We start from the raw sequence: 26,760 nt of genomic DNA on the forward strand, positions 1-26,760 counted from the left end.
CCTTTCCAGTATTTTTACTACTTCCACTGTCTTTTAGGGGTGTTGAAATTAATCATTGCATTGATGCATCGCAATGCGGACAATTCTGCATCGATAGACATAAGTGTCAGAGCAGATACAATGAAAAGGGGAGTTTAGATATTATATCTGACTGCTTGAATTTGTTGATGAAAACCATAAGTAGCAATATATAATAATATTGAGGAGGTGATGCATTGTGATGCAGGCTGAATGAAGCATCTGACATAAAACGCTTCTGTATGCATATTTGTGTTTTTGTCACTTTCAACACCCTTAGAAAAAGTGGTCCTGTTTGAATGACAAATTCACAAAGTGTGCTTAGAGTCAAGGTGGACAATTTGTGTGTGTGTGTGTGTGTGTGTGTGTGTGTGTGTGTGTGTGTGTGTGTGTGTGTGTGTGTGTGTGTGTGTGTGTGTGTGCGTGCGTGCGTGTTGCAGAAAAGGGGGCGGTACTGCTGTCTGCAGGACATCAAAGCACTCCCACAGAAAACCACTAAATCCTGTCTGCGAAGTTCAGCGAGAGTGTCAAAGTGTGTGTAGGTTGAGTTAAATGTGTGTATTGGTAATTCCGCTTCCCACTCCTTTCCCATGTGTTTACTTCCCTTCCCCACATTGTATTTTTTTTTTCAATTGCATCAACAATAAGTCTAGCCACCTGGCTTAATTATTCACAAACCATTTCACAATCTGTCGGTAGATGAGCATGCACTTGCACATATATGCACCATTTGTTTATTTTAACAAAGTGTATCTTTGACACAGGAGACCACAGTTTGCAGCCCTTTTCAGTTGGTTTCTTTTAACCCTGGCACTATTTTCTCCTGATCTTAATTTAAAATGTTTTAGTCGTTAAACTTCAATCAAACCTGGTCTATATTGTTGGCAGATCTGAAAACACTTAGGCCGGTTACACACTGCGTGCGTGCTACGAGCGTGTCAGCTGTGTGGCGTGTCCGTTTATATTTTGGCTCCCATGTTAACAGATTACAGTTTACACACTGCCGGCGTGACACGCGCGTCTCAGGCGCGGCTCGAGACGCACCTGAGACGCATGCCTGCTAGGAATAGAACCGACGCCTTTTTTTCACGCGAGACGCGAGCGTGTTGGAAGCGTTTCCAGGCAAAATAGAATAGGAAAATATGTTTATATGTCATTTAGACACGAATGCATATTAATAAATGACAGGTTGATGTTTGAAAGTCTAGGTTTTGACATCAATGTAGATATAAATGTAATACAAAATTTCAGGGAAAAGATTTTCAAATATTGCACCTGTCATACAGAACGAAATATTCTGTAACATATTTTGCAGTCAATACTGCCGATGTTGTCTTGCTTTAATCAAATCAGTAGGCTATATATAAATGGTAGGATAGGCTACGATAACAACGTAGTGTGTGTTCTGAGTGACGGGCCAACATCAGATAGGCTAGGCTATATAGGCTCTTTACAGCTACACAAAGTTTTTATAAACAGACAGCCCACTTACCCATTTTTCAGAGTTTGAATCTGTCGGCACTATGTCCCGAGATCAGCCCTCCCTGTACCTAGCAGCAGGAGCAGCGCCGTGTCAGACATGCTTCTGGTGTGTAGGACACAGAAAAATCCACGCAGCTGAGACGCAACAGAAACGCCACGCTCTCGTGGCGCGTGCAGTGTAACCGGCCTTATGAGTCACTTATGACTTACATATGGGTCATTTTGAAGGGCAATGACAAACAGTTAAAGGACCTGTTACCTGACTCTTGATCTAACAAGCTGCCCTCTTCATTTGGAAAGTACAGTAATGTTGTGCTACTTTGCTGGATAGTTAATGTTTGGAACTAAAGTGTGGCTCTATTAACAATTTTTATTGTGGCGGAGAATGTCTTTGTAGATGGAAAAACAAAATACTGGAATGATATGTAGAGGCACAGTGACATTTCCACAATAACGTACATTTTAGACTTTTTAAAGGGAAGAGAGGTGTTTCACTAATATTGGGTCTTTTTTTATTAAAAGACAAGAGGGAGAACACTGGCATCAAACTTTAAGTAGTGTGTGGCGTATATTTGGACAGGGAGGACAACACAAACAAGAAAAAAACAACCATAAAGGCAATACAATTACCCGTGTCAAATCTAGAGAGAGAAAGACAGAGAAAAGGCAACACAAAAGGGGAAAATAAAAAATCTGAAAAAAATAGAGAAGGGGAGGAGAAATGGCTGGCCAGTAAGCTCTGTGCGTTGTGTTTCGCTTGGCCACAGGTGACAAAGTGGCCTGAAGCAAGAGTGTTGTAGGAACAATGTTGTGATGAATCCTGTAAAATATGTTGTGTGCCAAATGCCAAGTGGAGGCCATTGTGCGGTAATCTTCCCATGGCGAACATCATGGCAATGGATTTAGTGGCCAACAGTGATCTGTCTGTCTACCTGTCTGTCTCACCCATTAATGGAGACCTTTAGAGAGGTGCCGCTTAGTGTTAATCACATTCTCCATGGATATGAATAGTTGCTACTGATGAGGAAGGTACAAGTGTGTTTGTATGTTTAATTTAAATGATGCATATTGGCATACTGAGGTGCCTTTTGTCTGCACCTTTATACCTCCAGTATGTGATAAGCCTCATTTCTGTGAAAGCTGTCTGGAAGTGGTGCAGATTGTTCCATCTTGTCTTTACCAAAGCTCCTGGAGGCAGTGAAAAGTCATATTAATGAGTGGTAGGAAGAGTTGGGAACGGAGAGGTAGTCCAGGTAATAATAGACACCTTGTTAGCTGGAAGTGTCACAGATATGTACAGTAAGGAGCACTGTCAGACTGAGAGCTCAAAATTCTGGGTCTCAATTTTTAAATATTCCCATGTGTGTTGACAAAAAAAATGTAGAAAAGCTGTCCAAAGTCTGATTTATGTAGCGCTCGAGCCAAAATGTATTAGATGACTCAGTTCTGTCTCATCAACAGCTGAGTGTTTTTAATGCATATTTTCTAAATGTTTCCCGACAAATGAAATAAAGCTCAGTCTTCATGATGTGTTGATGTACACAATGAGCTCAGTGTATTAAACTATTAAAATGTTCATATTATACCACAGTTATCTAGAAAGTATTTTAAACCTTTATGAGCGTATTACTGCTATGTATCTTAGTCTTAGTAAGGGCAGATAAATCAGATTCTTAACTTAAATGTCATTTAAATATTTAAACTGAGGTATCATTGTACAAAATGTACTGTAGGTGTGAACCTGTGGATGAGGGCAGCTAATGAAGGGCCGATTAAAAATAACAAGACAGAACTGCTCTCATGTTCTTGGGATTTTAGTCTGGACTATCCCTCCCTTATTCTCTCTTTTAGAGCACTTTGTTTTGCTTTGCATTTGCAGAAGTTAACATCTCTCCTTCCTTTTCATAATTTAGATTTTAATTGAATCTTTAACCCAACACTGAAATTGAAAAAAACATCCGGATTAACAGGTTATAAATGTGTAGACCAACAAAAGCAGAATTTAAGTTATTAATGTTTTCTTAAGCAGCTACATGGTTAATTAAATGACTTTTGTTTGAAAACATGAGTAAAACAGGCCTATATTACCAATTATGATGCACATAAACACAATTCTCATTATTCATAAGTAAAACATTTGAATGATACCTATATTATATGTGGTTAAACAATTGCTGCCTTTAATATCACTCCTTGCTCATCCTTTGCCAATTTTCTCCTACATTCTCTTTTCAATTCGTCCTGCCTTTTGCAGAGTTAAGTGACAGGCCGTGGCTGCATTATTTATCTGATAGTAATGACTTTGTGCCTTGCTGACCTCTAGGCCTGCATTAGTTACTACACACACACACACACACACACACACACACACACACGCACACACACACACAGTCTACCTTGGACACCTGTAGCCTGGTTGGTAAATAATGACACCTGGTGTCGCCCTTCAGCAGCATTAATGAGAGACATGCCTGTACAGTTGTTAACAATGAACTCTGTGTGTGTTGTGACTGTGGGTGTTTATGTGTGGATGCATGGGTAATCACATTTCAGTGAATATGTCATGTGAATGTGCCATATCTGTCATCTAATGTACAGCAGTACATCATGTGAAGTACATGAGAGACATCAAGCTAAAGTTAGGGGAGTGAAAGGACACTACGCTGCCTCTGGGCGCGTGTGTGTGTGTGTGTGTGTGTGTGTGTGTGTGTGTGTGTGTGTGTGTGTGTGTGTGTGTGTGTGTGGGGGGGGGGGCTGTGTGTGTGTGTGTGGCTAGGTGTTTGTCATTAGAGTGGACCTTGAATTGTCAGGGTCACCTGGAAGTCAACTGACCCTAATTAGTTTAACAGTTGTCGAGGAAACGGACTAAATCAGGCCAAATGTGAACTGACCAAGCCAAATGTCAATGTCATCTCAGACACACACCGCTACACACACACATTCATTATGTCTCATTTACTCAATTATACTTCAGCCTGCAAAAATAACAAGAGAGTAAGACAAATGTTACCAAATGAGACAGAAATACCAGCCGGTTGCCAGTCAGACAGAGAAGATGAAAACTGCAAACACACACATACACACACACACACACACACACACACACACACACCCTCATAGGAATATGAAAAGTCTTTCAAGAATGTTTTCAGTTAGAGTCCTGGAAGAATTACGCAGATATTGGGCAGGAAAATGAATCTCAAGAAGCATCACTTGACAAATCTCAGCCAAATCTCTCTTCTTTCCTTTATGTAGAGCTCTGTTCCATTCACAGTTGAAGGTCAAAAAGTCCCGATTACAGTACTGTCCCAGACTAATTACAGCCTCCATTATGTCTTGTGTTCCAGCTTGGAAAACCAACACATGGTCTTCTGACATAAAATGCATATTCCACTGAAACCACTTATGTTATTTGAGTGATATTTGGCTACATTAGTAAGTTAGCTTAGAATGCTGGCAACTGTCAACTTTAAATTTCAGAAGGTTAATTAGTATATTTGATTATTTACCAAACAATGTAATTAATGTTCCCTCCCGATGGTGAAAATTAAACAAGGCTTTATTTTCTGAAAATAATGTAACACTGTTAAGCCTTTAAGTTGCAGCCATGTGTATGTGGTGATGTAAACAAATACGTGTATTCCAGTCAGTCTGTGGTTACCAAATTAGGATTCTGACTTGAAGAATCATTGCACTGGATTTTTCCGAATACGAGGATGGAATTTCTGACTTTACACAGAGTATGGAACAGAGCGTTAGGTTACTCTCTTCTTTAAAACCTGCAGCTCTATGCTACATTTGTTTTCTAAGAATGCTTCGTTTCCACTCCCTAAGCTTGTTCTATGTCCTCATTTTTCGTCTGTGCTCCCTGTCCTCTCCCCTCTCTGCTCAGCTTCTTGTCTCTTTCCCTTTGCCTCTCTGTCTCTATCTGTAGCATTCTTCAACTCTCTACCTTTCTCTCGCTGGGTGTGTATGTGTGCAATTTTGTTCTTCATCTCTGTACCTCTGTGTGTGTGTGTGTGTGTGTGTGTGTGTGTGTGTGCGTGTGTGTGTGTGTACAGTATGTGTGTGTCTCTTTCTCCACAGCGTGTCCATAAGCCATCTCATTACGGCTGTCTGTTTTTACATCCCTTTGCCTCATTAGGCACCACACACAGCCACTGAGGACAGCAGGCCTCAACTCCTGCGCCAATTTACTCTCTCTCTCTCTCTCTCTCTCTCTCTCTCTCTCTCTCTCTCTCTCTCTCTCTCTCTCTCTCTCTCTGTATATGTTTTTCGCCAGTATAATGCTCTCTGCATCTCCCTGGTCACACATTACCTTGTTTCCTTGCATTAGGCTCTTTCCTTTCTTTGCATCTTTCTTCCTTCATCTCCTCTCCATCTGTGCTCATGGGAAACGAAGTTCCTTGCACTCTCCTTAACTTCCTTTTCTCTCTTTTTGGGGCCTTTCTCTTCTAATCTCTCATATCACTGTGTTGCTGGTAGTATAATTTTGGTTTATAATTTGTAACTACTGTATTTATTCATGGTTAATAATTCATCATGAATCTGTTATAAGCCATTTATAAGCTTTATTAGCACTGGAGAAAGGACTTAAATGAGCATTAATTAATGGATTAGTTCCATCACAACCCAGCAACTCAAATGTTGTAATGGCTTATAACTGATCTATAAAGCATTATTAAAAGATTTACTGTAGTAACCATTAATAAAGCTATTGGATACAATTTATAAACCATTTCGATATCAGGTTAGATGTTGTATTTACTCTGCTGAGACTTGTGTTCCCTCCTGTTTCCTTCTGTGTGACTCCAGGTGAATGAGATCTACCATGACCAGTCTTTGGGAGCAAAGATCAATGTGGTTCTGGTGCGGATTATCATGCTGGGCTACAGCAAGGTAAGACCTGACAAGACACGAGTTCTACTGAAAAGTCGACTGTGATGCAGTTCTTTAAAAGTGGATGCCTTGTCTCTCTCTGTCAGCACTATCTTTGATACTAGGATTTTGCTACAATCGCTTAAAGTACCTACAGTAAGCACAGCCAAGTCGTACACACACACACTCATAAACAAACACACCGACACACACAAGCACTCATGAGCATGCACTGATGCCCGGAGCCTGTTATTCCAGTGGACTGAGCAAAAGAGGAACTAAAAGCATGCAGCATCCCAGGGGAGTGTTTTCAAGTCGCACGCCTTCACAGTTCAGCACCAAAGCACACAGAAACTCTCCCTGTTATGCAATCAGCCTTCCTCCCTGTAGGCTGCAGCACAGAATTATGGGAAGTCCAGGCAAAGATAAACAATCAATGATAACCCTCCCTCATTCATAAACAGAGAGACCGGACGAAGGGGGTAGCATCCTTTTCTTCTGGACTGTAACTCTATCTTCCTGTCTGTGCTAAAGAGAAGAGGAGAGAGTGGAAGAGATGGAAAAGGAGAGATAAAGCAAGAGATGGCAGGAACGGAGAAGGGTAGGGATTACCCCACAGGATGATACAAGGAATTTTATTGCTGGATAGGTACTCTGTGATACACTTATGCTGCTGTAGCCTTATCTCTTCCTCTCCTCTCTACATGTCTGCAGTCCCAGTGGAGCCTTGGAAACACACATGCACGCGCGCGCGCACACACACACACACACACACACACTCCTACATTGGTCATTCAGAACCAGCCCCTATGCAGCTTCAGCCAAAGCTCTGGCTGTCCATCATCCCCAATTACCGTGGCAACAGAGCTGCACCCAGACAGCCTGCCGATTGGCTATGTGACCCTGAATGCAGGCGCACCTACACACACACACACACACACACACACACACACAATTCCAAATACATGAAACACACTGAAACACACAAGCACCTGATGAACATGATGAAGCACACGTGTGCAGTGCACTCTGTCTAAGGCATGTTAGTGCAGAGGCAGGCCATATGTCTTCACTGCAGCACACTCACATGACACACTGTTTGATTCAGCTGTGCATTTTGAGTGTGTGAAAACGGCGAGGAAATGTAGAAAGCTAGGCAAAAACGAAGCAGTGGAGGAGAGAAAATGGAAAGATGTACAGCAAAATGTAGGGAGGGAGAGGAGTGGAGATCTAATGAGGAAGAGAATGAGAGGTGAAGGTGAATCGAAGCAATCGCTGCTATCAGGGTGTTAATCATAAGTAAATATTCTGTAATTGGACATGTTTTTTACTATTAGTGCATAGCTCATTAATAGGCAGCTCTGTGTTCCATTTCCTATTCATTATTGAAGCCATCAAGATTACAGGATCCTAAATCCTCATTAATGTGAGTACTCTGTGTGTGTGTGTGTGTGTGTGTGTGTGTGTGTGTGTGTGTGTGTGTGTGTGTGTGTGTGTGTGTTGTACACCTCAGCAATTTGCAAGATCTGCTGACAATATACAACATTGTGACACTGCCCCCTACAGGGTTGAATAAAAATGTATGTAAATGTATCAGAACTGTAACCTGAAACAAGTAGCAGGTTTAGTTCCCTGTTTTTGTATAATCTTTACACCCTCTTCTCTCTTTCCCTGTATGCGTCTCTCTCTTTTCAGTCCATGAGTCTGATTGAACTGGGAAACCCATCTCAGAGTCTGGAGAACGTGTGTCGCTGGGCCTTCCTGCAGCAGAAGCAGGACACAGGAGACGCCGAGTATCACGATCACGCTATCTTCCTCACACGACAGGAATTTGGCCCCACGGGCATGCAGGGTAATGGAAGACATGAACATACTAAACCCTTATGGTTTAACATATAGTACATACATCGAAACTGCACACACACCCTCTTGAGGACCTACAACTCAAGAGGGAACACTCTCCTCTTCCTCCATAAAGCTGCATAGTGCACCGTGGGTTTGGTGGTTTTCTGTGCAGCAGAGTGCAGGCTAACAGGCAGGCCCAGGGGAGAGGCCTCTAAAGGCAGTGGCCTAGCTATTCAGAAGCCCTTCAGCTGCCCTTGGGCTCAGCCTTCAGCAGCAGAAAATCAATAGGCAGAGCAGGGCCAGCCACAGTCCCACAATTAAAGGCAGTACTGGACAGACATGCGCACAGGGAGTTGGAGATTGGCATATGTCAGGGTGGAAGGCGATGGTTTAGGGTTAGGATTAGTGTTTCAAAGATTGCTGTGTTTAAGTAGTATACATTATACATATCTTTGGATAGATAAGTCTTAGATTTAAGGTGAAAAGTGAGTGTATTTAACCAAAAATGAGCACAATAGCAGATGTATATTTCAGTATTTCAAATTAAAGATTTGCCTAGAGACTCAATTAAAATATTGTTCAAATATTTATGAAAGAATTTAAGAAAATATATACATCATCATATGCATCAATCAGATAATGTGATATGTGAATATGAACGCAATGAGTAATATTTATTTTTATTGAGCTCTGACTGATTTGTATATTTGGGTGGGTATGGACAATTTATCTAAGTAATACACCACTTTTCTTCTTCTTGCTACTTTTCCATCATGCACATGTGAATAGGTTTGTTAGATTTGTGTACATTTTGTGTGAAATGTTGTGTTGGAAGAATACACTGAAATGAGCAAAAATGTATCACAACAATAAGTCTATATATACCATAATGTCTTTCTTCCTGGTTGCCTAGGTTACGCCCCAGTGACGGGCATGTGCCATCCGGTAAGGAGCTGCACTTTGAATCATGAGGATGGTTTCTCCTCTGCCTTTGTGGTGGCACACGAGACCGGACATGTGTAAGTGCATTTGCCATAACGAAGTCTCAAAGCCTGCCCTCGGCAAAAGACAACAAAGCAGTCTTATAAGACTGTATTGATTTATTACAGTTTGGTCCATCGGTCACCTCAGCCAATTTTCTGATGAGAGAATTGCTTCTACCTCCCTCCCTTTGTTCCTTGTTCTTCTTCTCCTCCCACATGTTCCCAATCTGTCTTCGCTGGTTTATCTCCTTTTCCTTCTCTCTCTCTCTCTCTCTCTCTCTCTCTCTCTCTCTCTCTCTCTCTCTCTCTCTCTCTGTCTCTCTGTCTCTGTTTCTGTCTCTCTCTGTCTGCAGGCTGGGGATGGAGCACGATGGCCAGGGGAACCGCTGTGGCGATGAGGTGCACATGGGCAGCATCATGGCCCCACTGGTGCAAGCTGCCTTCCACCGTTTTCACTGGTCTAGATGTAGCATGCAAGAGCTGGGACGCTACCTAAGGTGAGACAGAAACAAACACACACACACACACACACACACACACACACACATATACACACACACACACACACACACACACGCACAGACAGACTCCTACTAGGATTTCATTATATATTGGTTGTTAAAGGTCGATAATCGCATCAATATTTTTTTACTGAATTTGTGTCCTGTTGATATTTTGTGTGATTTTATTATTATCCTAAAAGTTGTTATATTACAAAGTGTACAAGTCTTACTGCCTGAATGGTTTTCAAGGTGAAAAAAACCCAAATTTGAAGGTTTCATGAAACGTTCCATTAAACACATTTTAATGACTTTTAATGAATTTTAGGTAAGCTTCTGAAGGCATAGTGATCCACCACGCACACTACGTGAGAACACTTGAATACATTAGGGATTTAAAGTGTATAAGAGCTAAACCAAGTCATTAATTGCATTAATTGATTGACAGAAAATTTATCAGTAACTATTTTGATTAATTAATAAAATTTTTAAGTGAAAGTGCCAAAGATTCATGGCTTCTAACTTTTCCAGTGTGAATTTTTGCTGATTTTCTTAACCCTCTGTCACAGTACCTTGAATAACTTTTGGTTTTGGAAAATGCAAGCGATTGAAAGACGTCACCTTGGGCTTCGGGAAATTGTGTGTTTTTCACTGTTTCATGACATTTTATAGAACAAGTTATTAAAGACAATAATCCCAAGGTTAATCAAAAATGAAAATAATCGTTAGTTGCAGCCCTAGATTTAATACTGCACAATGACATGAATAACTGGAAGAAAAGAAGAAAGTCACATTTCATCACATTTGTTTTACATTGGTTTGCAGTTCCTATGACTGTCTCCGTGACGACCCCTTTGACCACAACTGGCCGTCCCTGCCTCAGCTTCCTGGTTTGCACTACTCCATGAACGAACAGTGTCGCTTTGACTTCGGCGTGGGCTACACGATGTGCACCGCGGTAAGAGATCCCCATAGTCCCATGGTCACTTTACTAACATAGCATAGAGTTTACTAACAACTAGCTGCCCTAACATACTGAAGAAGGCAACTTCTACAACAGTTTCCACCAATCAAGCTTAGCATCACTCTATTTCCTGAGATGATGCAGTTTTTCAGAGTTGGGGTAAACTCACTTTGAATTCAGTCTGTTCAGTTAATTCTGAATTTGCTGAATTTCACTGTGGAAGATGGATTTGTATGGGAACTCTTGAGCTCTAAAGGTTTTCTAAACGCAGTGCTGACATCTATCTCTGATCTACACTGTAATGAAAGAGTCACACATACACAGCTATTCACATTCTTCTGATGTCCTCTGCTTTCCTCTCCCGGCCACTGGTGGGATTGGCATCTTGCTTAAAAGCAGGTAATTGGTTTTTATAGCTATTTCTTTTTTTCTGTTGTTTTTTTCATGTATTTTAACACAGCACTTACCTTGATACCACAGTGCTTTCACATGATCCTGTCACAAACAGTATTTTACACATTAAACACAAATGGCCACAGTTAGATGAGCTTCACCCAGCTTCGGCATCTCGCCTTGTCACCCTCACCCACTCTTTGACTGTGAAGCCATTGTGGCACACTGTTGGGAAGCTGTTGCTAGATTGACAAAGGGCTTGTTCAGGGGCTTTGCACACATTGCTAGATTACCCTTTATTCTCTTGTCAAACCCATTCCCCTCAGCTACAAAAGGCGGGCCAGTCAGGAACGCAGGTAAGGTAACCCCACCTCCCGGAAGACATGTGGCCCGTCATTTGTTTTCTCAGATTTTCTTTTGTCCTCTGAAGTTGTAATTGTTTGTAATGTTGCTCCTTACTTTTCTTTTTTTTTCACTGTACTTTGTTTCTCTGTTCTACCCATCATCATATTTTGGATGTTAGTCTGCAGGATTCTAAAATGCTCATTTCCAGAGGCAGTGGCTGTAAAATCCCTAAAAACACTGACTATACTGGTTCAGTGGCTATGGGGCAGTTCAACAGTTGAACTGTACCATATCCCGATTTTTTTCCTGCAAATCTGTGTTAAATCACAGCAGCGCTGGCAGGACGAGCCTCGTTATATTGGCACACTCGCGTCTATAAACAAGTGGAAAAGGTTGGAAAGATGTCTTTCCCATCCAAGGGGAAAGGGCTAAGCCAGAACAGAGGCTGTTTTTCCATGTTTCACTTCAGCTTTTAGGATCCTCCAGTCTGATGTCATTGGTGATTACCTACCACAGTCTAGCCATTGATTGTGACTCGCCCTCTGACCTGCAAAGGTCCCCTGGCGTCATGGTGGGTATGAAAGTCTGTGGAAAGGAGGGAGGAGGGCACAGCCCCTCAGACACTGGACTGCGAGTCAGTTTGGTGGTATCCTCATCAATCAAGGAGGAGAATTTGGTCCTTGATCTGTGTCCAAGGTCATTTGTGAGGTCAATGAGACCTCAGCTTTTGGCCTTTTAACCTTCTGGCCTCTGCCCTCTGACCTAATTAAACCACGGGCTGTCTCATTCTGAGAGTCTCGTCTCTCTCTCTCATCCTTTGGTTTAGTTTGCATGAATGGCTGTGTGTTTCTCAGTGGAGCGTAGTGTACAGTGCAGTGACACAGTGCAGGGTCAGTGTTGTTATTGTTGGGTATAATACTGTTGTCGTTATTGTTGTAGTGAAATTTCTCTTCTCATCTCTGTTTTTTTTTTTTTTTTTTTTTTTTTTTTAGTGTTTAGTCTCATTCCAGCTGTCTCATGTTGGTTGACTTGTATTATTGAAGGCCAGTCTGTTAGCCCAGTGTGTGTACTGTGTAGTAGGGCTTTTAATTGTAAGAAGGAGTCTCTCTCTGTGTGCCCTGCAGTATCGCACATTTGACCCATGTAAGCAGCTGTGGTGTAGCCACCCAGACAATCCCTTCTTCTGCAAGACCAAGAAAGGACCGCCCATTGATGGCACCATGTGTGGGAACGGGAAGGTATTTTTACATTGTTGTACTTCAACTTACATTATGTGGAAGAAAAATGATTTGATGGCACACTGTATCCAAATAGCAACTGTTTCTTGTATTCTTTGCCTATTGCAGCATTGCTTTAAAGGTCACTGCATCTGGTTGACACCTGACATTATAAAGCAAGATGGAAACTGGGGTTCGTGGAGCGAGTTTGGTCAGTGCTCCCGCACCTGTGGTGGAGGAGTACAGTTTCGCACACGTGAATGTGACAATCCTAGGTATGAAACTGTGTGTGTGTGTGTGTGTGTGTGTGTGTGTGTGTGTGTGTGTGTGTGTGTGTGTGTGTGTGTGTGTGTGTGTGGCGCGCATCTGTCGGTCTGTCTGTCTGTCTTGCAAGTTTTCAGTCTGTTCTTAATTATGCTAAATTCAGCTCAAGCTCTACACTTGTTTTAGCAAGCATACCTCATTATGAGTTCTTGATAGTAAACCTCTGATATTTGTTGCACTGACTCCTGATAGTGATAATTTGCACCTTAAACATAGATCAAGATAATTTGTACAAGTGTTAAATGTATTATTTATAGCCCAAGTTATCCAATATAAGGCAGTTCATTTTAGAACTGAAACAAAACACACATTTTGAATGGCAATGCGTCCTCTGCCCTGCAACCCTCTCAGACCAGCCAATGGGGGCCGTTCCTGCATGGGGGCGACTAACCAGTTCCAGATGTGCAACACCAACGAGTGCGAGGATATTTACAGTGACACGCGAGAGGAGCAATGCCACGCTTCGGACCACCCCTCTGAAATCCACAGCAAACAGCAACAATGGCTGCCTTATGAACACACAGACCGTGAGTATACACCCTCAGATGGAAAGGGGTTAAGCAGTTTTGTGGAGAGATGGACACAGAAAGAGGCCGTCACAATAAAGAGACCAGCCTGAGAATGACAAACCATAAGTGATGATACACTGTGGAAGTTGTAAATACGCATGAAAGCCAAAAAGAGGAAGCCAACACATTTAATTTAATGCGGTTGGGTTTTAGAGGTTTTCATATATATATATATATATATATGTTGTGTTCTGTTAAGGTCATTCACATCTGGCTGAGTACAGCTTTGAGCTATGGCTACGCCCTCTCATAAAAACATGCCATCTCTTTGAAAGTCTCTTTAAAAACAATCTTCTTTGAACTCTGTGTCTTCTCTCGCCACATTCACTGATGTCATTTGAACTTGACTAACCCCCCTTTCCTGCATCTTTTTTTTCCATCCATGTATCACTTGGCACATATGGACAAACTTTCCAAGTTCTCCACTTAATATCCAAAACCTCTTTACATTACTGAGAAAATTTAAAGTCTAGTATGTGGTTGTCAGACCTACCCTGTCTCTAAGTGATGGTGTCACTGCCTTTCTTATAGGTATTACATTATCATCCAACTAAAGGGCAGCCCTAAAGTAAAGTGCTGAGCTGTCTCCATATCCAATCAGAGGTCACGCTACGCACATTCCGCTAAGAAGGGCCATGCTAAATTGTTTTTCTCCGTTCTTATCATTTCTAAATGCCATATTTTTTAGCAAGGCTTTTTCAGTCTCAAATTACTTTTCAGTGAGTGCATGTCTGCGTGTGTGTATGTGTGTGTGTGTGTGTGTGTGTGTGTGTGTGTGTGTGTGTGTGTGTGTGTGTGTGTGTGTGTGTGTGTGTGTGTGTGTGTGTGTGAGAGAGAGAGAAAAAAGTGAACAGGGAGGTGAAATTGAATTCCATTCATGGTCTGTCATCTCCTGAGTTTCAGATAGTGTTCAGAGAGAAAAAGTGTGTGTCTGTTCCGAGTGTGAATTTATAGTATTTTTTCAGAGATGTTTGACACACTGCTGCTTTTTGTCTCTATTTAGGTCTTTTCCCAAGTCAACAGATAAACTGTAATATACTCTTGAGCACAGAAACATGAAACGTAAGGCTGTTCTGTGACCAGCTGTTTAGAGCGATTCAGCCAACCCTTTGGTCTGTCACATTAGATCAGAAGCCACAAATTGTCTCCTATTTTTTCCCAGATGTGATCAGATGTCTCCTCTTAGAGCATTGTTCAAAATATGGTGGATTTCAGGGGGTCTCTGACCCTTTACTTAGCATCTTGGACCTCCTGAAAACATCAAAATTGAATTTGGGGGTCTTTAAGGTAATTAAGCTAATTATTTTCCATTTATCTACAATTATAATAAAAAAATTTTATTTAAACCATCTTCATTTTACTAAACACACGCATTTTGATGTATAGCTTCTTGGAATGAGTGGCTAATATAGATATACTCTGGCTTGGAGGTATATATAAATCTATAAATACATTATAAATGTACCTACACTTTGACTCACGCGTATAATTACACCTGCAATGCATATGCAGGCTTCCTCGATTATCATAGCCTATTTCACACACTGTAGAAGAGTTTCTGTGCTTTCTCAGTTCAACCTAAGACAAGTGTGTTTTCTCCACATATTATAATTCTACAGTAGCACGTCTGCCACCTGCTTATTAGTGTCAAAGCAACACAAGACAAGGTCTCTGGATTATGTCCATGTGTAATAAACGTGATTAAGTAGGAGTGTTCATTCTCACTGGGATGAACTGCCAGGTTTTGTCTCTGGAGGCTCATGTAGTTGTAGCATGAGTCACACAGACAGACACAATGAGACACAGCGCCATGCTGACTCATGGAGAGATCATTCAGAAAATAAAAAAGAATGTTGGTTGTAACGATGAAATCCAACCCAATTGGGTCATTTTGTGTGTGTTTGTGTTTGTTTCCCAGCTAACAAACGCTGCCACCTGCATTGCCAATCCAAGGAGACACGCGATGTGATCTTTATGCAGAGAATGGTCCTGGACGGCACACGCTGCTCATACAAGGACCCGCACAGTGTGTGTGTGCGAGGGGAGTGTGAGGTGAGTGACGTTATGTGTGTGAGAGAGCAAGACAGCTGCATGTGGTCGGATCTTTCTGTGTTAAACTTTCCATGTCCTCATGAACAGAAAGTGGGCTGTGACGGCATGGTCGGCTCCTCAAAGCAGGAGGATAAGTGTGGAGTGTGTGGAGGAGACAACTCCAGCTGCAAAACCTTCAAAGACATCATCACACGTACTGCCAAGAAAAAAGGTAAACACACACTATCAGCCACAATAGCCCTCATCTTAATCTAGGACAGACTTGACTTGGCTCCCTCAGTGTAGCATCTGTCTATCATGCTGGTAAGTACTGGATACATAGTTGGTCAGTGTTTGCTTATAGTCTGTACACCACGTTACGTTCAGCTAAACATCGCCATCTAGAGGAAGATTTGTAACCATGTCCATGCCTCAGTGAGACCTGAGTTGACATGTTTCCACATGAGTCAAGCACTGCCAAGAAGTTTCGTCAAACCTCACTCTATGATCAAATGTTTATTAGTATATTATCTAACCTTTGACGCCGCAACAGACCTACATTACAGCACCTAAATTCCCAGAGTCAGATGTTTACTTTGGATGAAAATAGTCAAGACTGTAAGGGTTTTACCTAGGAAGAGCTCTTTACTGGATCAGCTGAGGCTTTTAGTCAGGAAACTGCGTAAAATGAGCTTTTTATGATGTTTGAGTCACAAACCAGATGTGTGTTTTATTTCAGGTTTCCTTAAAGTTCTTGAAATCCCCAGAGGAGCGAGACACTTACTGATCCAAGAACTGAAAGCGACCTCACACACTTTAGGTATTTGACATTGTACATTGTTATTTTCAGTGTGATTGTATTGTATTGCATTGTATTGTATGCGTGTGTGGTACAAGTGTAATCAATGAATATTTCTCACCCATCTACAGCTGTAAAGAACGTGGCATCAGGACTGTTCTTCTTGAATGGGAAAAACGATTACCCAGAATCCCACTCGGTCATAGAAAAGGGCGTGGAGTGGGAATATGAGAATGACGACGGCAAAGAGACACTTCAGACCACTGGTCCTCTCAGACATGGAATTCTGATCATGGTACACATTGAAATGAGTGAAAATTAAAAATGAATTTGGTTATACACAAGCATTTTCTGCATACCAAATTATCTAAATTACACTTGAAATTTAATTATTGTTTTGTCTGAAATAATATCAGTTACCTAAAGTGTTCAGTTTTGTCACTTCTTTCTGTTTGCAGATGAAATTATATGGAGATGAGGACGTGAATTTGTCTTATAAGTACATGATGAACACGGACAGTGACTCCATTCAGAACAACATGCTGGTAGAGGACAGTGCCTATGAATGGGCTCCGAAGAAATGGTCCAAATGCAATAAGCCTTGCGGCGGAGGTACAGTCGAGCAAGGAAAATGCTTGTTGTGAAACTGTTGTGTCTCTGAGATCAACTACGTGCATTTGTCATACCTGTCTTTATGTTTCTGTGCTTACATTTGTTAAACTTCCCATCCCCTCTTGCTGTAGGGAAGCAGACCCTGCGATATGGCTGCAGAAGAAAAGTTGACAGTAAGATGGTCCACAAGAGCTCCTGTAACAAATCCAACATGAAACGTAGAGAAGACTCCAGAGACTGCAACCAGAAGCCCTGCCCTCCACCCATGTATGCATTGTATTATATGTCACCAACTGCAAAAAATATAACACAACTGTGATAGACAACTTTAGGCTTTTTTTTATTTTTTACATTCAGCTGTCCCTCTCTTACCTCCTCTTTTATTGTTTACTTCAGCATTTTGACATTTTAAATGCCCTCAGAACTTTCTCTCTCTCCCCCGTGATGTTCTCCAGTTGGGTGACAGGGGAGTGGCAGAACTGCAGCAAACCATGTGGAAAGACGGGGATGCAAATCCGCTCGGCCAGCTGTATCCAGCCGTTAGATGACAACACCACACATTCCATCCACAATAAACACTGCAACGACGACCGGCCCGAGACTCGCAGACCCTGCAACCGACACTCTTGCCCCACCCAGTGGAGACTCGGGCCGTGGTCGCAGGTACGCTGGCTGGACACGGGTCAATGTGGAAATGGGAAATAATTGGCCGATTTGACTTTTTGCAGGAAAATACTTTCTAATAGCAGCCTAACAGCTGCTATTTTTGTAAGACATTCTGTTTTTTAAATATCACAAGACTCCCTCATAACTGTGTTCTTGGCAGGTTTGACAAGCCTCCGAAAAACAGATCATCTTCACTGTTACTACTTTGAGTAAACCAAAAATAAAACGCGGGAACTTGAAAACATTTAATGTCCATATTTAACAAGTGATTTGTAATAACGTGCTGGTTTGTGTGTATTTTCTGCATCTCCAGTGCTCAGTGACATGTGGTAATGGGACCCAGCAGAGGCAGGCTCTGTGCCACACCAGGGACAACACCATCGGCCTGTGTCTGGACAGGAAGCCCGACACCATCAGAGTCTGTCGCATGGATCCATGTCCCAGTGAGTTTAAAGAACCTCCAACCCATACATAACCTGCCAGGGCAAACTATGTGGAAGTCACTTTAATTTATTTATTTACACACAATTGTCTTAAGGAATTGAGTTTATTAAACCGTGGATGTTGTTTTCATAGTTTTGGTCAACATTCCCATATGCAGTACTAACGCTGTGCTCAAAAATTACAGTAAATAGATGGCATCGTTAAAAAGAAGTTTAGGGCAAGACACGAGCTGTCAAACAATCCCCCCACCCCATTAGCAAAACTTATTTACAAGAGTTTTGTTTTTCCCTCAGATAATCTGTTTTACCACTTGTGTTTCTTTTCCTGTTTTAGCAATATCACCATGTTGCCAGATATTGTAATAAACTGGGATTATCCTTGAAGACACAGAGACAAACGGGCCCTGATAGCAGTGTAGAAAAGAAGATGTGAAAGGTGATCACAACAACCATTCAAAGAGTTCCCTTCCCACCTTAACTACGTCATCACTCTTTTCTCTGCAGAGGGCTCATCAGACCTCAACAAGAACGGCAACATCCTGATCCAGTGGCTGTCACGCCCCAACCCCAACTTCCCGAAGATCTCCTCACGTAAAACCTCCCTCTATAGTTCCCAGCCTGGTCTCCACAGCAGCAGCCGCAGCTGTATGTCTGTCCTCTGCTGGGCCCTGCCCATCTCTGTCCTCCTCTCTCTGCAGGGCCGGCCCCGGCTGGCCCCCTGACCTTCCCCATGGCCGTGCCTGTGCCCACACCCGTGAGCGAGCGGCAAAGCTTTCGCTTCTCTTTTTGGGGGATTGTTGCCTCTCTCTCTGTATGTCTGAGACGGCTCTTAATGGGGGGAGGTCTCTGGCTCCTGTGTGTGCTAGTTGGTTCTCTCTTGCTCTGTCTCTCTCTCTCTCTCTCTCTCTCTCTCTCTCTCTCTCCTTTGTGGAGCATTGTGTTGTAACCGCTGGCCAGTCGAAAACTCAAAAGATCAACAAAAAAATTGATGTGAAAAGGATTCGAAGTGGCAAGGCGAACAGGTTTCCATGGGCACCTCCTGAGACATGTCGAAGAGCCATTCATGTGTGAGAGGGGACCCCCTCTGCATTTGGCGGCCATGTTTTGCGCGAGCTAGCTGCGTGTTGTCATGGGTTACCAATCCTGAGATGCAGCTGCGCTTTTTTCTTTTGTAGCGCACTGTCATTGTGGAGAGAAACAGGTGTGAAAATAAACAGAAAAGGTATATAAATATCTATATAGAAAAAAGTTATTAAAAAAAAAAATATGAAAGCTTTATTGTGAATGTGATCTTGTCACAATGAGGACATCTTTGCTAAAGTGCTCATCTGACATCTATTCGAGGATGAGAATGGCGTCTCATTCTACGTTCCATTCCCAGATTGACAGGAACTCAGCACAGGGACAGGAAGTGACATAAGTAAACCCTTTGATTTTTGTGGGAGGGAACTGTGTGGTGAAGAATCTTGAAGAAAGGCTAATTTAAAAAAAAAAAAAAACACACACACAAAAAAACAGGGTAGTCTGACCGCTTGAGGTTGCTTCCCATTTCACCTCATCATCAGCCATCTTCTCTTTGACTGTTATACTAAAGTTCAATAAATGCAGCTTATTTGTGCTTGCAGACTTTAAACAAATACATCTATAAATATATTTGTATTTATATATACCTATAAATCTAAATCTATATGAGTAACAATAATATTAATAATGTTTTACCATGAATAAGCTGTAGCTTATTTGCCTAAAACCTTTGGACTGCTATTGATCGCTTAGATCCTTGACTGTTATGTGTATTTTTTTATTGATTTTACATGAATATAGATGAATATTTAATAATGGTAAAGTGTTTTGGGGGGAAGGGGTTAGACCTATATTATGCAGGATTTGGTCAGTTAGTTGCCTCTCCATTCTCTCAGATGGATCAGTGGTTTACTGTCACTTCTTGTTTTATTTAAGGATAGGATCACTTTTTGTCATGCACATTTGCATCCATCATCTGTATGTGTATACCTGTGTGAGCATTTGTCTGTGTGTATGGGTGCATGTGTGTCTTGTGATGAGTGAGTTAATGAATGCATGATTGAATTAGATATACTAGTCTTGTCGGTGAAAGTGTATTGATCTCAGTCCCGTGAGGAAAGGAGGGAGACAGCTTGTGTGTGTGTGTGTGTGTGTGTGTGTGTGTGTGTGTGTGTGTGTGTGTGTGTGTGTGTGTGTGTGTGTGTGTGTGTGTGTGTGTGTGTGTGTGTGTGTGTGTGTGTGTGTGTGTGTGTGTGTGCGTGCGTGCGTGCGTGCGTGTAAGGGAGCTTCATCATTTGGGCTTTTACACATTGCGATCAGATACAGAAATACCTCATAAACTTTGATTTAAGAGCGTCCAATGATCTCATTTTATTTTGATGAACATTAACAACATGAACAATGCCTTATCTTGGATTGAATGTAATGGCATTTATCTGTGAAAGAGATGGCTTTACTCATTCAAAGTTTCACTCAGAAAAGAGGCAGCTTCAAATCAACTTAACAAACTCACACCCGCCAACCATCAAACCTACCAAGGTGATGTTGGACCAATGTCCAACTACTGGGAAGGGTTTACAAAGGGCCTAGGGTATCGACACATGGCATCTAGAAAAAAAACACTTCAGACTTGTCATTGTATTGTGATCACATATTTCTGTTGTGACTATGTAGCGAGCTATCCAAGGTTTCCTTCTGCTGGAGTTGGACTGTATGAGACCAAGCCAGACCTAGCAGTGCGACTGTATATAACATTGGTGTTGACTGTATTTAATAATGTTCATGACTGTTATTTTCTTCTATAATATTCTATACTATGGGTAACTGTTTTGTGGCTTCACTGGCCTGCTGCGTGGGGCTGGCTAACGTTTGGCTAACGTTGAAGAAACATTCAGATGGACTACGTGCACTGCGTCTATATGCACTTTGATTTATCAGGGAAATTTTATTAATGTTTTGTAAATGTTTCATATGACACTTAATGTGCCATTCCAGTTTTTACATCATCATGGAAATTATGTATTTCATTTAAACAGCAAATATCATTTATGTACATCATGTTTTTTTTTTCAATCGATTAACAGATTGACTGGTTGATTTCCAAGTAATGAAGTGTTTTACCAAAGTGACTGTGAACTTGTAACTTTCAATACAGTTGAATTATTTTTCTTAAGAAAAGAATATATCTATATATTGAGCAGGGGGGGCGTACATCTCATTGTTTCAGTTACTGTCATTCTCAACAGCAAAGTTGTATCAATAAAAATGTTTTAAAAAGTGTGATCCTTCTCTCACCAGGAATGTTCACTGGCTAGATCCTTTGTCAGAGGAAATGTCAAACATTGCCAGGAGAACAAGGTTATTTCTACTGGCATGGTACAAAAACTGTACAAGTTAAGTGGTAGAGGATTAAAATGTAACAGTTGAAAAATGATGCACACCTCAATTCAATTTTATTTATAGTATCAAATCATAACAAGATAGAGTAGGTCTAGACCGCACTCTATAATTTCCAAAGCCCCAACAATTACAGTAATTCCCTCAAGAGCAAGCGTTAGCAGTGGCTATTGCAACAGTGGTGAGGGAAAACTCCCTTTTAGGAAGAAACCTCAGCAGACCCAGACTCTTGATAGGCGTTGTCTGACGGGGCCGGTTGAGGCTGTGAACCTGAAGCAAAGGCAGCACAAAGCTACATGAGCAGGATGAAGTCAAAATTAGAAACAATGTGACCTAAAGTACAGTTATAGTTACAACACAAGACTGGCAAACCTTCTTTTTCCATTTCAGCTGCTCTAGACTAATCTCATGATTACTTTTGATGTTTGGGTTTTTCTCCTCTTCTTTCCTGCATCCTCTGCTAATGGTCTGGCTTTACTGCTGTACTCTGCACGGTGTGGAACTAACACACACACACACACGTATGCATGTACTTCATGTATAAACGAACATACACACAAAGACTAATGCTAATGTAAAAAAAATGTTGTTGCTTATTCTGTCACATACAAAAGACCTATTCCAGCAATCGGACATATGAACACACACCTCTTTATAGTCTCTACCACTGACTGCACCCAGACTCAGCTCTCTGTTCTCTCCTCCACAGGCCAGCGTTGTCATGGAGACCGCTCTGTGTTCTGTCGTATGGAGGTGCTGAAGCGCTACTGCTCTCTACCGGATTACCAACGCATGTGCTGCAAGTCCTGCTCCACATCCACCCCCATCACTTCCATCCTGCCCAGTGTTACAGCTCCTCCACCCACCAGCACCAGCTTTGGATTCACCTCCGTCCAACCCACCTCAGCTGTTATCACCACCATTGCAGCTGCTAACATCAATCTCTGGACCACCACTACACCTCCCATTTCTACCACTGCTGTTCCTCATTCCACTTCTTCCCCACTAAGTGCTACACAAATGATCACTACTCATCCTCCAGCTGCTACCAGCGCCCCTGCCCTCCTCACTACCTTTTCCATGGCAACAACCTCAGTTATTACAACTTCTCCCAGTGTTACTGCTCATCCCTTACCTCTGCCTGTCCCAGACATAGACGAGTACACAGATCCACAGTTACAGACCACTATAAATAGTCCAACATCTGGTATAATAACTACTACACACCTTCCAGCAACAAGCAGTCCAACTATGACAAATCCAACAGAAAGCAGTACAAAAACAGATACCCCAGTAAAATCCAAGCCCAAAAAGATTCTGCCAAAGGAAAAACCCAAAAAAGTGATTCCACCAAAGATTAATCCAAAAAAGAATACTGCACTAAAAAATACTACAAGAAAAGATCTTTCACTAAATATCAATTCAAAAAAGAAAACTAATACTGCTCCAAAAAAGAATACACCAGAAAAAACAACTCTCAAAAAGATGACTACACCAAACACTACTCCCAAAAAGACTACTTCCAAAAAGACTACTCCTCAAAGCACTATTCCACCAAACACTACTCCCAAAAAGACAACTCCAGTAAAGACTACCCCCAAAAAGACTACTCCATCAAAGACTACCCCCAAAAAGACTACTCCATCAAAGACTACTCCCAGAAAGACTCCCCCTAAAAAGACCACTCTCAATAAGACTCCTCCGGTGAAGACTACTCCTGAGAAAAAACCCATACCCACGCCCAAAAAGGAGGCTCCACCAAAGGCCATTCCCAAAAAGAACATTCAGCCAAAGACAAAAGTTACAAAGAAAACGCAAACAAAGACAAATCTCCAAAAGAACCCAAAACCAGGTCTCAAAAATGCCACAAACTCTCAAGTCAAGGTTAATCAGAATAAGGCCAAGATAAAAAAGACTAATCCAAAAAAGAAAAAATGTCAAACAGTGTCTCCATATTATACCACAGCTCCTACTCCACATACAAGTCCAGAACCACTAAGAGAGTACCTTTCCTCCACTATCTCATCTACCACTAGTGTACATGCGACAGGTGCAGGCATGCCTTTGCCTGAGTCCAGAATCAATGTTACGTACATCAATAACAGCACAGCAACTACAGATGAAACCCCACTGTGGTATCATGATGCTTCAGCCACCAGACCCAGCACTTTTGGTGATGTCATAACGCCGACTGGAACCGCTCATTTTGAAGAAGTCAACATGCCTAGTGGAACCATGCCGTATAATGGTGTCACAATGACCAGCAGCGGTGATGTCACAGTAACAGGAAGGACCATTCTCAGTGGTGATGACCTCACAATGTCCTACAACAATGTGGGAATGGTTAGTGACACCATAGTGCTAGACGACACCTTCGCCATGGTGATCCCGACCATCAACAGTGAGGATATGACGGACCTTGCGTCCTCACCCTGGTTGGACATGTCTGAGTACATACCTGTGAGCATCCCTGTTCCCACGACAACTTCAGACCCTGCCACAGACTCACCTTCCACCACTTTCACTCTGACAACCGAAAAAACAGCCATCTTAACCATCACCAGACCTCAGCAAAGACCAGAGGAGAACAGTGAGAACAACTCCATCGACGTCATATACAACAGGATCGTCGGCGTAGACAACGACATCTCCCAGAACAATCTGATCCCAAAGCGCCGGGTCAACCTCCGAGAGAGAACCAAGAACAAACGCATTCAGGAGCTTCTGGAGGAGAAGAGGAACTTTCTCCTCAGAATGAAGAGAGGCCACGCATTATGAAAGACCAAGGCTTCCCGTTTCTCTTATAGAGATGAACGTTTTCTTTACAGACTTTTGTAAGCCCTGTTTAAACCCCTCTGAACTGCCATGATGCTTTATATCAGGCCTTTCCACAAAACATCTGTCATATTACTATCATGACAATCAGGACTGTTGCAGAGAGAGAATGTCGTGAACAAATGTTTGACCAGTTGCTTTGAATAAAGAAAAGCCTTTTAGAGTACAGATTGTAGCAGATTTGATGCAAATCACATTGCCTGTCTCAACACAATAATGAGAAACAGAAGGGATGAAAAGTGTACATCCAGTTTGCCAGTTTGGCCAGCACTTTACAAATCCAATATTTTATCCCCCCCAAACCACTTATAGTCGTGTTGGAGGATTCATCGAGGATTGGTAGATAAGGTCTAACATTGTTTGTAAAATGGTATTATCCCTACTGACCTTAATGGAGCAGCACAATCTACCACCTAGAATCCAAATTTCCATCTTCATATTATATCACAGGACTTCAGCTCATTTCCCTACAGATATATCTCTGCCCCCGATAACAGCTACTGTAGGAAAAGATGAAGACGTCTCCTTAAGTGGCCAGCACTCTATACACAGTGCAAATTGGAGCTTTAGGAAGCCTGAAGGCAATATGGCAACGCTATACAATCAGAAAGTCAAAGGTTCCTTTTGGTATGATTGAATTGTGTAAAGGTTCCACTGCTTTGATTGTGTTGCCTTTTCCAAAACAAACATCTGTCTGACTACATGGGCTCTCTCATCTCTCAGGAAGTTAAGCTACGGCATGTCGAGGGACATTGCCAAACATGTTGTGCTTCCGGAATTTTGATGATACATTTTGATATCTCATTAAGTTAGGTGGAAAAATAAGTGAAGACAAAAACTAGATTGATTGCATTTTTGTTTTAACGGCCAGTCAAGTATGGTGCTTTTTTTGCCAGTGTTGATTAAAGGGATGTCCCTCGTGCATTTATTTATGTACCGTACAAAAAATACAAGAAATATATTAAAATAAACAAGCCTGTTTGTATTAACTGTATCCAAATAGAAGCTTTAAGGGCCAGTTTGTTTTCTTTTCTCTAAAAGTGTTATTATTGTACATCTTGCAGCAGCTGCAAAACCATCTATGGATCTTTCTGTACGATATCTGTACATATGAAAAAGAACTTAAGGAATATTTATTAAAGTTTAAGTGCCTGTGGTATTTTGCAACTGTCAGTGTTGTGTGATTTTTGTTCCAGTGACAATTATCATGCAGCCCTTCTTTATGTTTTTGGCTGCAATCAGTACTCAGAAAAGGAGCCTTTGAGCCAACAATCTCATCAAATTATCAATAGCATGTTGACAAGCTTTTCTCAATCTGGTGCATATTTAAATCTAATTGCACAGTAATGCAATATCTGACACATAAATTTGTGCTCAAACCATTGTTTTTATTGTCTTTTTTTAATATCTTGACAGACTCAGATTGTTCAGAGCATAGCTGCCTTTGGACTGATGTTATTTCCAAAAGTCACTGATCGCTAAAATGGAGTCTAATATAGTTAAGCTAAGCTCAGTCTCTTCATTTGTGATGGAGCTGCTCCAGCAGTAGGCAGGATGACTTTACAAAACATCTGACTTGAGTAGAGTCATACACCCCCCTGGAATTCAAATTGTAGCCCAGGAAATGACTTGCTTACATTTATTTCATGTGGAACTTTTTTTTTTTTTTTTTCTCCCCACATCAGGTTAAACCAAAAGTGAAAATTGTTCACATTTACCCTGTTTCCACAAAGGCAGAGCCAGTTCCTAATCTTGAACCAGTTCTTTGAGTTTCGACAGCCAAAGAACCGGCTCTCAGAGCACCAAATCTTTGCTGGTCTTGAACCAGTCTTGAACCAAGTCTTGCTTACGTCGGGGGCTGGGGGTGGGTTTATCGTGACCAACGACCCCAAAGAAAATGTTGTGACTGCCATTTTTAAAAACACAGAGCTTGTGGAAGCATAGATGCTAAATCAAAACAGTGGTCCTCGGCAAAATAAACTAGGAGCCTCGAGAACAAAACCTGTGTTCGAGGAGATACAATAGGAGATGGCTGCAGTGGGGTACAGGCGAACTGTTGAGCAGATTAATAGTTTGTTATTAATAATAAATAATAACAAACTAAAGAAGCTAAAAAAGGAATACAGGGACTGAGGTCTGGATACTGTTTCTCAAAAAGATTGTTATTGATTTTTTTAGTGTCATTTTTCTACACTTCGAGCACTAAAGGATTCCTTTTTTTCTGACTTGGGTGGACTTCAGCATGAGATGAGCTTTTTGAGGTTTTTATAAGTAGAAATGATCTGTAATATACCATTACATTGCACTCGCTCTCTTGCTCAGCATAACTTTGCATCTGGTTATACTCTCAAATTGATTTTGTGAAAAATGTTGAGTCACACCATTCAAACTGTGGCTTATTGACCGTAAAAAGAAATGGCAAGTCTTTGGACTTGT

General features: G+C 41.6%; 1 protein-coding gene across 6 annotated transcripts in view; it reads left to right on the forward strand.

Annotated features, from left to right (window-relative positions):
* The window catches only part of LOC114562491 (A disintegrin and metalloproteinase with thrombospondin motifs 2), a 191,402-nt gene extending 166,927 nt beyond the window's left edge, over positions 1-24,475 (forward strand). For all 6 annotated transcript variants that reach the window (XM_028588873.1, XM_028588875.1, XM_028588876.1 and 3 more), the window contains exons 5-22: positions 6,316-6,399; positions 8,074-8,230; positions 9,137-9,242; positions 9,560-9,703; positions 10,532-10,664; positions 12,533-12,646; positions 12,755-12,900; positions 13,301-13,476; positions 15,437-15,570; positions 15,658-15,781; positions 16,289-16,369; positions 16,480-16,643; positions 16,807-16,960; positions 17,092-17,227; positions 17,416-17,623; positions 17,940-18,069; positions 18,574-18,660; positions 22,199-24,475. In XM_028588873.1, the coding sequence (XP_028444674.1) occupies positions 6,316-6,399; positions 8,074-8,230; positions 9,137-9,242; positions 9,560-9,703; positions 10,532-10,664; positions 12,533-12,646; positions 12,755-12,900; positions 13,301-13,476; positions 15,437-15,570; positions 15,658-15,781; positions 16,289-16,369; positions 16,480-16,643; positions 16,807-16,960; positions 17,092-17,227; positions 17,416-17,623; positions 17,940-18,069; positions 18,574-18,660; positions 22,199-24,267 (4,347 nt within the window). In that variant the 3' untranslated portion in view covers positions 24,268-24,475. The remainder of the gene's footprint in view (positions 1-6,315; positions 6,400-8,073; positions 8,231-9,136; positions 9,243-9,559; positions 9,704-10,531; positions 10,665-12,532; positions 12,647-12,754; positions 12,901-13,300; positions 13,477-15,436; positions 15,571-15,657; positions 15,782-16,288; positions 16,370-16,479; positions 16,644-16,806; positions 16,961-17,091; positions 17,228-17,415; positions 17,624-17,939; positions 18,070-18,573; positions 18,661-22,198) is intronic.
* The last annotated feature ends 2,285 nt before the right edge of the window (positions 24,476-26,760 follow it).

The sequence above is a fragment of the Perca flavescens genome, chromosome 10, assembly GCF_004354835.1.
Source record: "Perca flavescens isolate YP-PL-M2 chromosome 10, PFLA_1.0, whole genome shotgun sequence".
Taxonomy (NCBI): Eukaryota; Metazoa; Chordata; class Actinopteri; order Perciformes; family Percidae; genus Perca; species Perca flavescens.